This window comes from Xyrauchen texanus, chromosome 31 (genome assembly GCF_025860055.1).
Source record: "Xyrauchen texanus isolate HMW12.3.18 chromosome 31, RBS_HiC_50CHRs, whole genome shotgun sequence".
Lineage (NCBI taxonomy): Eukaryota > Metazoa > Chordata > Actinopteri > Cypriniformes > Catostomidae > Xyrauchen > Xyrauchen texanus.
The window spans coordinates 63106-78960 of record NC_068306.1 but is presented as its reverse complement, the minus strand read 5'-3'; the positions used below and the strand labels follow the sequence as shown (position 1 = coordinate 78960).

The 15855-nt window shown below is 41.1% G+C and overlaps 1 protein-coding gene across 3 annotated transcripts in view; it reads right to left on the bottom strand.

Annotated features, from left to right (window-relative positions):
• Positions 1 to 11217: 11217 nt before the first annotated feature.
• Positions 11218 to 15855, bottom strand: part of LOC127624702 (E3 ubiquitin-protein ligase TRIM39-like) — a 49289-nt gene continuing 44651 nt past the window's right edge. Inside the window, exons 6-8 of one of the 3 annotated variants that reach the window (XM_052099542.1) lie at positions 12900 to 13050; positions 12029 to 12055; positions 11218 to 11861 (exon numbers count right to left, since the gene is read on the bottom strand). In XM_052099542.1, coding sequence (XP_051955502.1) covers positions 11317 to 11861; positions 12029 to 12055; positions 12900 to 13050 — 723 coding nt within the window. In that variant the 3' untranslated portion in view covers positions 11218 to 11316. The remainder of the gene's footprint in view (positions 11862 to 12028; positions 12056 to 12899; positions 13051 to 15855) is intronic. The other 2 variants (XM_052099540.1, XM_052099541.1) reach the window with 2 other exon arrangements.

The following is a 15855-nucleotide window of genomic DNA, read 5'->3' as shown; positions in this document are numbered from 1 at the left end:
GTGCGTGTGTGGAGTTAGTAAAGTGTGTGTTTGTGCGTGTGTGGAGTTAGTAAAGTGTGTGTTTGTGCGTGTGTGGAGTTAGTAAAGTGTGTGTTTGCGCGTGTGTGGAGTTAGTAAAGTGTGTGTTTGTGCATGCGTGCAGTTAGTAAAGTGTTTGTTTGTGCATGCGTGCAGTTAGTAAAGTGTTTGTTTGTGCATGTGTGTAGTTAGTAAAGTGTGTGTTTGTGCATGTGTGCAGTTAGTAAAGTGTTTGTTTAGTTGCATGTGTGTGTAGTTAGTAAAGTGTGTTGTTTGTGCATGTGTGCAGTTAGTAAAAGTGTGTTGTTTGTGCAGTGTGTGCAGTTAGTAAAGTGTTTGTTTGTGCATGTGTGCAGTTAGTAAAGTGTTTGTTTGCGCATGTGTGTAGTTAGTAAAGTGTGTGTTTGTGCATGTGTGCAGTTAGTAAAGTGTTTGTTTGTGCGTGTGTGTAGTTAGTAAAGTGTGTGTTTGTGCGTGTGTGTAGTTAGTAAAGTGTGTGTTTGTGCGTGTGTGTAGTTAGTAAAGTGTGTGTTTGTGCATGTGTGTAGTTAGTAAAGTGTTTGTGCATGCGTGCAGTTAGTAAAGTGTGTGTTTGTGCATGCGTGCAGTTAGTAAAGTGTTTGTTTAGCATGTGTGTAGTTAGTAAAGTGTGTGTTTAGCATGTGTGTAGTTAGTAAAGTGTGTGTTTGAGCATGTGTGTAGTTAGTAAAGTGTGTGTTTGTGCATGCGTGCAGTTAGTAAAGTGTTTGTTTGTGCATGCGTGCAGTTAGTAAAGTGTTTGTTTGTGCATGCGTGCAGTTAGTAAAGTGTTTGTTTGTGCATGTGTGCAGTTAGTAAAGTGTTTGTTTGTGCATGTGTGCAGTTAGTAAAGTGTTTGTTTAGCATGTGTGCAGTTAGTAAAGTGTTTGTTTGTGCATGCGTGCAGTTAGTAAAGTGTTTGTTTGTGCATGTGTTGCAGTTAGTAAAGTGTTTGTTTGTGCATGTGTGTAGTTAGTAAAGTGTTTGTTTGTGCATGCGTGCAGTTAGTAAAGTGTGTGTTTGTGCATGCGTGCAGTTAGTAAAGTGTTTGTTTGTGCATGTGTGTAGTTAGTAAAGTGTTTGTTTAGCATGTGTGTAGTTAGTAAAGTGTGTGTTTAGCATGCGTGTAGTTAGTAAAGTGTGTGTTTGTGCATGCGTGTAGTTAGTAAAGTGTGTGTTTGTGCATGCGTGTAGTTAGTAAAGTGTGTGTTTGTGCATGTGTGTAGTTAGTAAAGTGTGTGTTTAGCATGTGTGTAGTTAGTAAAGTGTTTGTTTGCGTATGTGTGTAGTTAGTAAAGTGTGTGTTTGCGTATGTGTGTAGTTAGTAAAGTGTTTGTTTAGCATGTGTGCAGTTTGTAAAGTGTGTGTTTGTGCATGTGTGCAGTTAGTAAAGTGTGTGTTTGTGCAGGTGTGCAGTTAGTAAAGTGTGTGTTTGTGCAGGTGTGCAGTTAGTAAAGTGTGTGTTTGTGCATGTGTGCAGTTAGTAAAGTGTGTGTTTGTGCAGGTGTGCAGTTAGTAAAGTGTGTGTTTGTGCGTGTGTGCAGTTAGTAAAGTGTGTGTTTGTGCAGGTGTGCAGTTAGTAAAGTGTGTGTTTGTGCATGTGTGCAGTTAGTAAAGTGTGTGTTTGTGCGTGTGTGCAGTTAGTAAAGAGTGTGTGTGTGTGTGGATTTAGTAAAGTGTGTGTTTGATGCGTGTGTGGAGTTAGTAAAGTGTGTGTTTGTGCAGGTGTGTAGTTAGTAAAGTGTTTGTTTGTGCATGCGTGCAGTTAGTAAAGTGTGTGTTTGTGCATGCGTGCAGTTAGTAAAGTGTTTGTTTAGCATGTGTGTAGTTAGTAAAGTGTTTGTTTAGCATGTGTGTAGTTAGTAAAGTGTGTGTTTGAGCATGCGTGTAGTTAGTAAAGTGTGTGTTTGCGCATGCGTGTAGTTAGTAAAGTGTGTGTTTGTGCATGCGTGTAGTTAGTAAAGTGTGTGTTTGCGCATGTGTGTAGTTAGTAAAGTGTTTGTTTGTGCATGCGTGCAGTTAGTAAAGTGTTTGTTTGTGCATGTGTGTAGTTAGTAAAGTGTGTGTTTGCGCATGTGTGTAGTTAGTAAAGTGTGTGTTTGCGCATGTGTGTAGTTAGTAAAGTGTTTGTTTGTGCATGTGTGTAGTTAGTAAAGTGTTTGTTTGCGAATGTGTGTAGTTAGTAAAGTGTGTGTTTGCGCATGTGTGTAGTTAGTAAAGTGTTTGTTTGTGCATGCGTGCAGTTAGTAAAGTGTGTGTTTGTGCATGTGTGTAGTTAGTAAAGTGTGTGTTTGTGCGTGCGTGGAGTTAGTAAAGTGTGTGTTTGCGCGTGTGTGGAGTTAGTAAAGTGTGTGTTTGCGCGTGTGTGGAGTTAGTAAAGTGTGTGTTTGCGCGTGCGTGCAGTTAGTAAAGTGTTTGTTTGTGCATGCGTGCAGTTAGTAAAGTGTTTGTTTGCGAATGTGTGTAGTTAGAAAAGTGTGTGTTTGCGCATGTGTGTAGTTAGTAAAGTGTTTGTTTGTGCATGCGTGCAGTTAGTAAAGTGTGTGTTTGTGCATGTGTGTAGTTAGTAAAGTGTGTGTTTGTGCGTGCGTGGAGTTAGTAAAGTGTGTGTTTGCGCGTGTGTGGAGTTAGTAAAGTGTGTGTTTGTGTATGCATGTGTGTAGTTAGTAAAGTGTTTGTTTGTGCATGTGTGTAGTTAGTAAAGTGTGTGTTTGTGCATGTGTGTAGTTAGTAAAGTGTGTGTTTGTGCATGTGTGCAGTTAGTAAAGTGTGTGTTTGTGCATGTGTGTAGTTAGTAAAGTGTGTGTTTATGCGTGTGTGAGTTAGTAAAGTGTGTGTTTGCGTGTGAGTTAGTAAAGTGTGTGTTTAGCTGTGTGGAGTTAGTAAAGTGTGTGTTTGTGCGTCGTGCAGTTAGTAAAGTGTTTGTTTGTGCATGCGTGCAGTTAGTAAAGTGTTTGTTTGTGCATGTGTGCAGTTAGTAAAGTGTTTGTTTGTGCATGTGTGCAGTTAGTAAAGTGTGTGTTTGTGCATGTGTGCAGTTAGTAAAGTGTTTGTTTGCGCATGTGTGTAGTTAGTAAAGTGTTTGTTTGTGCATGCGTGCAGTTAGTAAAGTGTGTGTTTGTGCATGCGTGCAGTTAGTAAAGTGTTTGTTTGTGCATGTGTGCAGTTAGTAAAGTGTTTGTTTGCGCATGTGTGTAGTTAGTAAAGTGTGTGTTTGTGCATGCGTGCAGTTAGTAAAGTGTTTGTTTGTGCATGTGTGCAGTTAGTAAAGTGTTTGTTTGCGCATGTGTGTAGTTAGTAAAGTGTGTGTTTGTGCATGCGTGTAGTTAGTAAAGTGTTTGTGCATGTGTGCAGTTAGTAAAGTGTTTGTGCATGCGTGCAGTTAGTAAAGTGTGTGTTTGTGCATGTGTGTAGTTAGTAAAGTGTTTGTGCATGCGTGCAGTTAGTAAAGTGTGTGTTTGTGCATGCGTGCAGTTAGTAAAGTGTTTGTTTGCGCATGTGTGTAGTTAGTAAAGTGTGTGTTTGCGCATGTGTGTAGTTAGTAAAGTGTGTGTTTGAGCATGTGTGTAGTTAGTAAAGTGTGTGTTTGTGCATGCGTGCAGTTAGTAAAGTGTGTGTTTGTGCATGCGTGCAGTTAGTAAAGTGTTTGTTTGTGCATCGTGCAGTTAGTAAAGTGTTTGTTTGCATGTATGATTAGTAAAGTGTTTGTTTGTGCATGTGTGTAGTTAGTAAAGTGTTTGTTTGTGCATGTGTGTAGTTAGTAAAAGTGTGTGTTTGTGCATGTGTGTAGTTAGTAAAGTGTGTGTTTGTGCATGTGTGTAGTTAGTAAAGTGTGTGTTTAGCATGCGTGTAGTTAGTAAAGTGTGTGTTTATGCATGCGTGTAGTTAGTAAAGTGTGTGTTTGTGCATGTGTGTAGTTAGTAAAGTGTTTGTTTAGCGTATGTGTGTAGTTAGTAAAGTGTGTGTTTAGCATGTGTGTAGTTAGTAAAGTGTTTGTTTAGCATGTGTGCAGTTTGTAAAGTGTGTGTTTGTGCATGTGTGTAGTTAGTAAAAGTGTGTGTTTGTGCATGTGTGCAGTTAGTAAAGTGTGTGTTTGTGCAGTGTGTGCAGTTAGTAAAGTGTGTGTTTGTTGCATGTGTGCTAGTTAGTAAAGTGTGTGTTTGTGCAGGTGTGCAGTTAGTAAAGTGTGTGTTTGTGCATGTGTGCTGTTAGTAAAGTGTGTGTTTGTGCGTGTGTGTAGTTAGTAAAGTGTGTGTTTGTGCATGTGTGCAGTTAATAAAGTGTGTGTTTGTGCAGGTGTGCAGTTAGTAAAGTGTGTGTCTGTGCAGGTGTGCAGTTAGTAAAGTGTGTGTCTGTGCATGTGTGCAGTTAGTAAAGTGTGTGTTTGATGCGTGTGTGCAGTTAGTAAAAGTGTGATGGTGTGTGGAGTTAGTAAAGTGTGTGTTTGTGCGTGTGTGGATTTAGTAAAGTGTGTGTTTGTGCGTGTGTGGAGTTAGTAAAGTGTGTGTTTGTGCAGGTGTGCAGTTAGTAAAGTGTGTGTTTGTGCGTGTGTGGAGTTAGTAAAGTGTGTGTTTGTGCGTGTGTGCAGTTAGTAAAGTGTGTGTTTGTGCGTGTGTGCAGTTAGTAAAGTGTGTGTTTGTGCATGTGTGCAGTTAGTAAAGTGTGTGTTTGTGCGTGTGTGCAGTTAGTAAAGTGTGTGTTTGTGCGTGTGTGGAGTTAGTAAAGTGTGTGTTTGTGCGTGTGTGCAGTTAGTAAAGTGTGTGTTTGTGCGTGTGTGCAGTTAGTAAAGTGTGTGTTTGTGCATGTGTGGAGTTAGTAAAGTGTGTGTTTGCGCATGTGTATAGTTAGTAAAGTGTGTGTTTGTGCATGTGTGGAGTTAGTAAAGTGTGTGTTTGTGCATGTGTGCAGTTAGTAAAGTGTTTGTTTGTGCATGTGTGCAGTTAGTAAAGTGTGTGTTTGTGCGTGTGTGTAGTTAGTAAAGTGTGTGTTTGTGCATGTGTGCAGTTTGTAAAGTGTGTGTTTGTGCATGTGTGCAGTTAGTAAAGTGTGTGTTTGCGCATGTGTATAGTTAGTAAAGTGTGTGTTTGTGCATGTGTGCAGTTAGTAAAGTGTGTGTTTGTGCATGTGTGCAGTTAGTAAAGTGTGTGTTTGTGCGTGTGTGTAGTTAGTAAAGTGTGTGTTTGTGCATGTGTGCAGTTGGTAAAGTGTGTGTTTGTGCATGTGTGCAGTTAGTAAAGTGTGTGTTTGTGCGTGTGTGTAGTTAGTAAAGTGTGTGTTTGTGCATGTGTGCAGTTAGTAAAGTGTGTGTTTGTGCAGGTGTGCAGTTAGTAAAGTGTGTGTTTGTGCAGGTGTGCAGTTAGTAAAGTGTGTGTTTGTGCAGTGTGTGCTGTTAGTAAAGTGTGTGTTTGTGCAGGTGTGCAGTTAGTAAAGTGTGTGTTTGTGCGTGTGTGCTGTTAGTAAAGTGTGTGTTTGTGCGTGTGTGTAGTTAGTAAAGTGTGTGTTTGTGCATGTGTGCAGTTAATAAAGTGTGTGTTTGTGCAGGTGTGCAGTTAGTAAAGTGTGTGTCTGTGCAGGTGTGCAGTTAGTAAAGTGTGTGTCTGTGCATGTGTGCAGTTAGTAAAGTGTGTGTTTGTGCGTGTGTGCAGTTAGTAAAGTGTGCGTGTGTGGAGTTAGTAAAGTGTGTGTTTGTGCGTGTGTGGATTTAGTAAAGTGTGTGTTTGTGCGTGTGTGGAGTTAGTAAAGTGTGTGTTTGTGCAGGTGTGCAGTTAGTAAAGTGTGTGTTTGTGCGTGTGTGGAGTTAGTAAAGTGTGTGTTTGTGCGTGTGTGCAGTTAGTAAAGTGTGTGTTTGTGCGTGTGTGCAGTTAGTAAAGTGTGTGTTTGTGCATGTGTGGAGTTAGTAAAGTGTGTGTTTGTGCGTGTGTGGAGTTAGTAAAGTGTGTGTTTGTGCGTGTGTGGAGTTAGTAAAGTGTGTTTGTGCATGTGTGCAGTTAGTAAAGTGTGTGTTTGTGCGTGTGTGGAGTTAGTAAAGTGTGTGTTTGTGCGTGTGTGGAGTTAGTAAAGTGTGTGTTTGTGCGTGTGTGGAGTTAGTAAAGTGTGTGTTTGTGCGTGTGTGGAGTTAGTAAAGTGTGTGTTTGTGCATGTGTGCTGTTAGTAAAGTGTGTGTTTGTGCGTGTGTGCTGTTAGTAAAGTGTGTGTTTGTGCGTGTGTGGAGTTAGTAAAGTGTGTGTTTGTGCGTGTGTGGAGTTAGTAAAGTGTGTGTTTGTGCGTGTGTGGAGTTAGTAAAGTGTGTTTGTGCGTGTGTGCAGTTAGTAAACTGTGTGTTTGTGCGTGTGTGGATTTAGTAAAGTGTGTGTTTGTGCGTGTGTGGAGTTAGTAAAGTGTGTGTTTGTGCGTGTGTGGAGTTAGTAAAGTGTGTGTTTGTGCGTGTGTGGAGTTAGTAAAGTGTGTGTTTGTGCGTGTGTGGAGTTAGTAAAGTGTGTGTTTGTGCGTGTGTGCAGTTAGTAAAGTGTGTGTTTGTGCGTGTGTGGAGTTAGTAAAGTGTGTGTTTGTGCGTGTGTGGAGTTAGTAAAGTGTGTTTGTGCGTGTGTGCAGTTAGTAAAGTGTGTGTTTGTGCAGGTGTGCAGTTAGTAAAGTGTGTGTTTGTGCGTGTGTGGAGTTAGTAAAGTGTGTGTTTGTGCGTGTGTGCAGTTAGTAAAGTGTGTTTGTGCGTGTGTGCAGTTAGTAAAGTGTGTGTTTGTGCGTGTGTGGAGTTAGTAAAGTGTGTGTTTGTGCGTGTGTGGAGTTAGTAAAGTGTGTGTTTGTGCGTGTGTGGAGTTAGTAAAGTGTGTTTGTGCATGTGTGCAGTTAGTAAAGTGTGTGTTTGTGCATGTGTGCAGTTAGTAAAGTGTGTTTGTGCATATGTGCAGTTAGTAAAGTGTGTGTTTGTGCAGTGTGTGGAGTTAGTAAAGTGTGTGTTTGTGCGTGTGTGGAGTTAGTAAAGTGTGTGTTTGTGTGTGCAGTTAGTGTGTGTTTGCAGTTAGTAAAAGTGTGTGTTTGTGCGTGTGTGGAGTTAGTAAAGTGTGTGTTTGTGCGTGTGTGCAGTTAGTAAAGTGTGTGTTTGTAGCGTGTGTGGAGTTAGTAAAGTGTGTGTTTGTGCGTGTGTGGAGTTAGTAAAGTGTGTGTTTGTAGCGTGTGTGGAGTTAGTAAAGTGTGTGTTTGTGCGTGTGTGCAGTTAGTAAAGGTGTGTTTGTAGCGTGTGTGGAGTTAGTAAAGTGTGTGTTTGTGCGTGTGTGGAGTTAGTAAAGTGTGTGTTTGTGCGTGTGTGGAGTTAGTAAAGTGTGTGTTTGTGCATGTGTGCAGTTAGTAAAGTGTGTGTTTGTAGCGTGTGTGGAGTTAGTAAAGTGTTTGTTTGTGCATGTGTGTAGTTAGTAAAGTGTGTGTTTGATAGCATGTGTGGAGTTAGTAAAGTGTGTGTTTGATAGTGTGTGTGGAGTTAGTAAAGTGTGTGTTTGTGCGTGTGTGGAGTTAGTAAAGTGTGTTTGTGCGTGTGTGGAGTTAGTAAAGTGTGTTTGTGCGTGTGTGGAGTTAGTAAAGTGTGTGTTTGTGCGTGTGTGGAGTTAGTAAAGTGTGTGTTTGTGCGTGTGTGGAGTTAGTAAAGTGTGTTTGTGCATGTGTGCAGTTAGTAAAGTGTGTGTTTGTGCATGTGTGTAGTTAGTAAAGTGTGTGTTTGTGCATGTGTGTAGTTAGTAAAGTGTGTGTTTGTGCATGTGTGCAGTTAGTAAAGTGTGTGTTTGTGCATGTGTGTAGTTAGTAAAGTGTGTGTTTGTGCGTGTGTGTTTGTGCGTGTGTGCAGTTAGTAAAGTGTGTGTTTGTGCATGTGTGCAGTTAGTAAAGTGTGTGTTTGTGCAGGTGTGCAGTTAGTAAAGTGTGTGTTTGTGCATGTGTGTAGTTAGTAAAGTGTGTGTTTGTGCGTGTGTGTAGTTAGTAAAGTGTGTGTTTGTGCGTGTGTGTAGTTAGTAAAGTGTGTGTTTGTGCGTGTGTGGAGTTAGTAAAGTGTGTGTTTGTGAGTGTGTGGAGTTAGTAAAGTGTGTGTTTGTGCGTGTGTGGAGTTAGTAAAGTGTGTGTTTGATGCGTGTGTGGAGTTAGTAAAGTGTGTGTTTGTGCGTGTGTGGAGTTAGTAAAGTGTGTGTTTGTGCATGTGTGCAGTTAGTAAAGTGTGTGTTTGTGCATGTGTGCAGTTAGTAAAGTGTGTGTTTGATGCGTGTGTGTAGTTAGTAAAGTGTGTGTTTGTGCATGTGTGTAGTTAGTAAAGTGTGTGTTTGTAGCGTGTGTGTAGTTAGTAAAGTGTGTGTTTGTGCGTGTGTGGAGTTAGTAAAGTGTGTGTTTGTGCGTGTGTGGAGTTAGTAAAGTGTGTGTTTGTGCATGTGTGTAGTTAGTAAAGTGTGTGTTTGTGCGTGTGTGTAGTTAGTAAAGTGTGTGTTTGTGCGTGTGTGGAGTTAGTAAAGTGTGTGTTTGTGCGTGTGTGGAGTTAGTAAAGTGTGTGTTTGTGCGTGTGTGGAGTTAGTAAAGTGTGTGTTTGTGCGTGTGTGGAGTTAGTAAAGTGTGTGTTTGTGCGTGTGTGGAGTTAGTAAAGTGTGTTTGTGCATGTGTGCAGTTAGTAAAGTGTGTGTTTGTGCATGTGTGCAGTTAGTAAAGTGTGTGTTTGTGCATGTGTGTAGTTAGTAAAGTGTATGTTTGTGCATGTGTGTAGTTAGTAAAGTGTGTGTTTGTGCGTGTGTGTAGTTAGTAAAGTGTGTGTTTGTGCATGTGTGCAGTTGGTAAAGTGTGTGTTTGTGCATGTGTGCAGTTGGTAAAGTGTGTGTTTGTGCATGTGTGTAGTGTAGTTAGTAAAGTGTGTGTTTGTGCGTGTGTGTAGTTAGTAAAGTGTGTGTTTGTGCATGTGTGTAGTTAGTAAAGTGTGTGTTTGTGCATGTGTGTAGTTAGTAAAGTGTGTGTTTGTGCATGTGTGCTGTTAGTAAAGTGTGTGTTTGTGCGTGTGTGTAGTTAGTAAAGTGTGTGTTTGTGCGTGTGTGTAGTTAGTAAAGTGTGTGTTTGTGCATGTGTGTAGTTAGTAAAGTGTTTGTTTGTGCATGTGTGTAGTTAGTAAAGTGTGTGTTTGTGCGTGTGTGTAGTTAGTAAAGTGTGTGTTTGTGCGTGTGTGTAGTTAGTAAAGTGTGTGTTTGTGCATGTGTGTAGTTAGTAAAGTGTGTGTTTGTGCAGGTGTGTAGTTAGTAAAGTGTGTGTTTGTGCATGTGTGTAGTTAGTAAAGTGTGTGTTTGTGCATGCGTGTAGTTAGTAAAGTGTTTGTTTGTGCATGCGTGTAGTTTGTAAAGTGTGTGTTTGTGCATGCGTGTAGTTAGTAAAGTGTGTGTTTGTGCATGCGTGTAGTTAGTAAAGTGTTTGTTTGTGCATGCGTGTAGTTAGTAAAGTGTGTGTTTGTGCATGTGTGTAGTTAGTAAAGTGTGTGTTTGTGCAGGTGTGTAGTTAGTAAAGTGTGTGTTTGTGCATGTGTGTAGTTAGTAAAGTGTGTGTTTGTGCATGCGTGTAGTTAGTAAAGTGTTTGTTTGTGCATGTGTGTAGTTAGTAAAGTGTTTGTTTGTGCATGTGTGCAGTTAGTAAAGTGTGTTTGTGCGTGTGTGCAGTTAGTAAAGTGTGTGTTTGTGCATGTGTGCAGTTGGTAAAGTGTGTGTTTGTGCATGTGTGTAGTTAGTAAAGTGTGTGTTTGTGCATGTGTGTAGTTTGTAAAGTGTGTGTTTGTGCAGGTGTGCAGTTAGTAAAGTGTGTGTTTGCGCATGTGTGTAGTTAGTAAAGTGTGTGTTTGTGCATGTGTGTAGTTTGTAAAGTGTGTGTTTGTGCATGTGTGCAGTTAGTAAAGTGTGTGTTTGTGCATGTGTGTAGTTAGTAAAGTGTGTGTTTGTGCATGTGTGTAGTTAGTAAAGTGTGTGTTTGTGCATGTGTGTAGTTAGTAAAGTGTGTGTTTGTGCGTGTGTGTAGTTTGTAAAGTGTGTGTTTGTGCATGTGTGCAGTTAGTAAAGTGTGTGTTTGTGCATGTGTGTAGTTAGTAAAGTGTGTGTTTGTGCAGGTGTGTAGTTAGTAAAGTGTGTGTTTGTGTGTGTGTGTAGTTAGTAAAGTGTGTGTTTGTGCATGTGTGCAGTTAGTAAAGTGTGTGTTTGTGCGTGTGTGGAGTTAGTAAAGTGTGTGTTTGTGCGTGTGTGTGGAGTTAGTAAAGTGTGTGTTTGTGCATGTGTGTAGTTAGTAAAGTGTGTGTTTGTGCGTGTGTGTGGAGTTAGTAAAGTGTGTGTTTGTGCGTGTGTGTGTAGTTAGTAAAGTGTGTGTTTGTGCGTGTGTGTGTGTAGTTAGTAAAGTGTGTGTTTGTGTGTGTGTGTGTGTGTAGTTGGTAGTTTAATAACAGTCATGAAACCCAATGCAGGTGTTTCCAGATGCGATTATAAAATTAAAGTTATTTGAACTTTTATTGCCACATTAAATATAATATATAAAGATTTCGATAATAAAATCGTAATATTTTGTGAATAAATAAAAAATGAAGAGAATTAAGTTGTAGCATCATGTGACTAAATTAGAAATATTAGAGAATAAATCTCGATTTTAGGCTAACCCCCCTTTAACCACCCCCAAAAATAATAAACTGAAACAAAAATGATCAAATGTAACAGATTTTTCTTTCATCACATTAAAAAGTTTTATTTAAAATTATATGAAATCTGAATGAACATTTCACACAATGTGGACATTGTTCTGTTATTGTGTGTAAACTTTCTGTATGACATTAATACATCAAACATTTTAATTACACCTGAATTTCACCACTTGATTAATAAAAACTCGAATTACACAACCTGAATTTATTTTAGGTGAATTTACACAAAATATTTTCAAATATTAAAATTTAACAGCAAAATCTTTCGATAACAACAAATTACACCCAGTCTTTATTGAAGATCATGAATTTAGAGGCTTTTTCAAATTCAAGTTCTGGTGATATAAAAATGACACGACACAGAACACACTAGCAACCATCAAGATCTCCCTAGCAACAATCCATATCTCCATAGCAACCATCCAGATCTCCCTAGCAACAATCCATATCTCCATAGCAACCATCCAGGTCTCCCTAGCAACTATCCAGATCTCCCTAGCAACTATCCAGGTCTCCCTAGCAACCATACCTCATATTGTCTTTTAAGAAATGTACAAATCTAATGTTCATGTAGTTTTTTATATTTATGGGGTGTAAATTCATTAATTGTAACTGACAGGTGTGATGATCAGTGGAGTTGAGTTTTTACCTTTATAATTAAGACTTGGGCTAAAATATGGAAAGAGTGTTTGAGTGAAAGACTGACCAGTGAAAGAGTAGATATGAGAGCTGGACTCCACATCATAAAAGGAGACCAGACCCTCCTCATAATCCACAAACACACCAACCTTCTGTGGCTTCATTCTCACACACAGAGAGACAGGAGGACCATCACTGGCTTTATATTCATTCTCATTCCTCAACCACACAGTCCAGAATCCATTCACTGGAGTCAGTGTGATCGATCCCTTCCTGTTAATGGATTCTCTGACCACTCCTAAATCCCACTCAGTCTTTCCCTTCACCTGCACCTCAAAATAAAATCTGCCTGAACTGAATCCCTTCTTTCCCAGGACACAGACACAGTAATCAAATCTCTCTGGTTTATCTGGGAGTTTTTGTTCAATGTCTCCATGTGTCACTTGTTTTCCATCATCAGACAGGATGAGATATGGATGAGCTGTATCAGGATCCAGAGTCACATCCACTGAGAGAGATCAGAGAATATCAATCACTTCAGAATACAAACATTTTGATTGATGTAATATTGAATCAGAGTATAATGAAAGTGTAGTGCAGTAAGTCAGCTGTCAGTATATAAATGTAAAGTATTGTAAGTGTATATGAGAGAACAGTGAAGATCACACACTGTACCTGCATACTGCTGCATCCTCCTCAATACTGTCAACACAAATCACAAGAAAACATCAGCAATTGTTTACAGGAATATTACAGGAGAAATGCTTAATCTGCATCTACGGCTTTTACAGATGCTTTTTTATCCTCCTCCTTTACGTCATTTATTGAGTCTCCCTCTTTTAAGGCAGGTCCTGATGAGCTGGTTACTGTGTTTAACTCTGAGTGTTCAGATATTTGGGATGTTATTGCTCGTATAAAAACATCATAAAGGTCAACCGTGGTTAGATAATGCTACTCGTGCTGTCAGACAGGAGTGTAGAAAGGCTGATCGGAGGTTTGTTGAAATATTAAAAGAGCAAATCATGTTTCTAATATTATTTCTTTACTCTCGAACTCTCCCAGAGTGTTGTTCAACACCATTAATAGATGACTGAACCCGGAGAGAGTTGATTTAAACCCCTCTGTGGATATCTGTGAACTGTTTTTGAAATGTTTTGTTGATAAAAAGAAAATAAAGGCTGAGTTTTCCTCCAGTTTACGACACTGATCGCGGTGATCGTGACCGTTAGTGATGAGACTTTATATTTGTTTGTTTATATTTTCACGAGTCTCTGCTGACAGTGTGTGTATCAGATCAGCTTCACGCTCTTCAGGACAGGAGCTGGTTGGCGTCCGCTGTGTGACTCAGTGAAGATCGGACTCAGAGTTCAACTGAATGACACACAAATGTGCCGTTCATGGCATTTATACAGTATATTCACTTAAAATTCCCTTATTTGGGCATTAAAATATGATTGGAATTTGAATGCCCAATAATCGCGGTTGTCTCAAATAACTGTGATCAGGCGGTTATTTAATAATCGTGACAGGTCTACTATACACTTACCAGTTTGACCGAGTTTTTGATCTACAGTCTCATGTAGAGTGTCTTTGAGTCGAGTCAGAGCTGTATTCAGAGTGTCCACACTCACATGAGTGTCAATACTGATCTCAGTCCAGTTCTTACTGTTTTTAGGCCTGTACAGGGACGGGTCAATCTACAGCAGGAGAGAGGAGAAATCCATCAGCATGAGGAGTGTTTTCTAATCATTCTCATTGATGAGAGAGATGGACACTGACCTGTAGGAGATGAAGATGATCTTCAGTGTGTGAGATCTGCTCCAGCTCAGAGTTTCTCCTCTTTAGCTCAGTGATCTCCTGCTCCAGCTCTTTAATGAGATCTTCAGCCTGTTTCTCTGCTGCTTTCTGCTTCTCCTCCAACATCTCAACAACTTCAGTCTGACATCTCTCAATGGAGCGGATCAGAGTCGTGAACACCTCAACACTGTGTGATTTCTCTTCTTCTGTGTTTCTCTGATGAGATCAAGTCACAGTTTAAATGTATTTAATTCAGCACCTTTATTTATAAAGAAGATTGAACCTAAATTTGACTGACCTTTCTCATCTCTGCAGAGTGTTGGATGTCTTGAATCTTCTTCATTCTGTTCTGGATCATCTGCTGCACGTCTGTCTGTGTCTTTACCAGCTGATTCTACAGACAGAGAACAACACAGACACATTTCATCACTCAACACAGCTTTTCCATCTTCAAAATAAGTATTGATTTTTGTTATTAACACTTTTTATTGATTCCATGCAGCAAATCACACAGACATAACAGAAAATGCAACATCAAACCACATGAAATCATAAAATCATTCCCCACGAACATTAACCCCCCAACCGACACAAACAAGCACTCCAGTGGTCAAAAGTCAACTGACAAAGACACACAAATAGACAATAAAACAGAAAATATTTTGAGACACCAGTCCCTCTCCACTGCCCTCTCTGAGAGCCCTCCTAAAATGTCATATAGCAGCCCCATTTCCTGATGCCTGATGTTGCCCGGCCTTCTATACACTATCTCTTCAAATGCCACCACCCTGCCCAACTCGACACACCACTCACGAAACGAGGGTGCACCAGGCGATCTCCAACCCGTGAGGATTACCCACCTGCCAATCATCCACGCAGTCTGGGGCAAAGCGAAAACCGAGTGTCAACCACTTCACACACGGCGCTCTGAACCCTCAACCAAAACTCTTGGATCTTAACACATGGGTTGTTTCCCGTCTGCTGATTGGCATACGCCAGCAGGTGGGTGTGTCTTTAAGACCAAGCCTATACAATCTAAAGGGGTCCAGTAGAATCAATAAAATTACAAAATCTTAAAGTACATAAGGCGCACCCGTGCATCTCTAGATGCAAACTTGATGTTTTTTAGAATCCTAACCCACACTAAATATTTCTCCGATAATCTCCCAAGAGAAGTTGAAGCTGCCTCATGATCTTTTCCAAAAGCAGTAATCACCATTCCCAGAGTATCTGCCAATTTGGGGGGTGTGTATGATACTCCCAAAAATAGTAGAGCAGGTGGCGCAGCTGTAAATTTCTAAAGACCTGAGATCTGGGAATCCTAAACTGTTGAACCATGTTTTCAAAGATCTCAACACCCCACTCTCATATAGGTCACCGAGTGTAGTAACCTCCCACACAATCCATCCAGCATAAAGGACACATTTGTCCACACCGTGTGGAAATGCGAGATAACCGGGTGTAACTTAACTTCTCCGTTTAGTTTAATAGAAAGGTTTGCAATGGCAAAATAGGTGCAAGAACTTTCTGTTCGATACTAAACCAGGGAGGGGCTCTCTCAGGTGGAAGCGACAAATGAGCCAAATATCTGAGACCGAATGCATAATAATAAATCAAAATCTTTGGTAGGCCTAGCCCACCTTTGGCAATCAGTCTACGTAACTGTGGAGCGGAGGGGGACAGGGAATGGGGGACAGGGCGGGCTGGAATGTTATATGCCCGGTCCCCAATTGTCCTGATCAGGCGCTGAGGACGACGGTTCGAGAGAATTATGGGCATGTCCGTCATGTGTGCGTTTATGTTTGTGCTTTTGTTTTGAGTTTAATTAAATTATTATTTATATTGACAAACCGGTTCTCGCCTCCTCCTTGCCCATCTTAACCCCCTTACATTGGTGCTGAAACCCGGGAAGGAGGAGGGATACCCGTCACAGAGTCCTCGACAGTGCCATCCACCCAGGGGAGCGCCGCTGCCATCTGCCAGGTGACGGAGTAGCCCGACCGGCCGGACACGGGGAGCGGCCGCCGTCCGCAGGGCGAGTGGGGACTGGATTCCCCGACCGCCTGGAGCGAGGGAGCCGCTGCCAGGGGCGGAGGAGTGCCCTGCCATCCCCTGAGACGTGGAGGGGTCGGGGAAGACCGCCGTCCACTAGGGGAGGAGGGAAGCAACTCCCAGACCGCCTGGAGCGATAGGGCCGCTGCCAGGGGCGGAGCTGCGGCCCTGAATAAACCCCAACTGATCTATATTTATAAAAGATGTCATCAAAATAAGTATTGATTGAATATTAGTAACTCTTGCCTTCTTCTCTGCACTCTCGTCCTCTATAGGAACAGTGTTGTGAGTCTTGTGGTCTGTTGCGGTGCAGAAATCACAAACACACGTCTGATCATCTCTGCAGAACAGCTCCAGAGGTCTCTCGTGTTTCTGGCATATATAATCCTCCAGATTCTCCACAGCGTCCATCAGTTTGTGTTTCTTTAGTCGTGGGACTCTCCGATGAGGCTCCAGGTGAGTTTCACAGTAAGAGCTTTGACACGTCAGACAAGACTTCACGGCTTTCTGCTTTCTTTCATCACAGATGTCACAGAGAACTTCAGATTTACCCAGATTAAACTTCTTCTCAAAGTGTTGCACGAGCTCTCTGAGTGTTGTATTAATCTTCAGATCAGGTCTTTTGATGAATGTTTCTTTACAGAATGGACAGC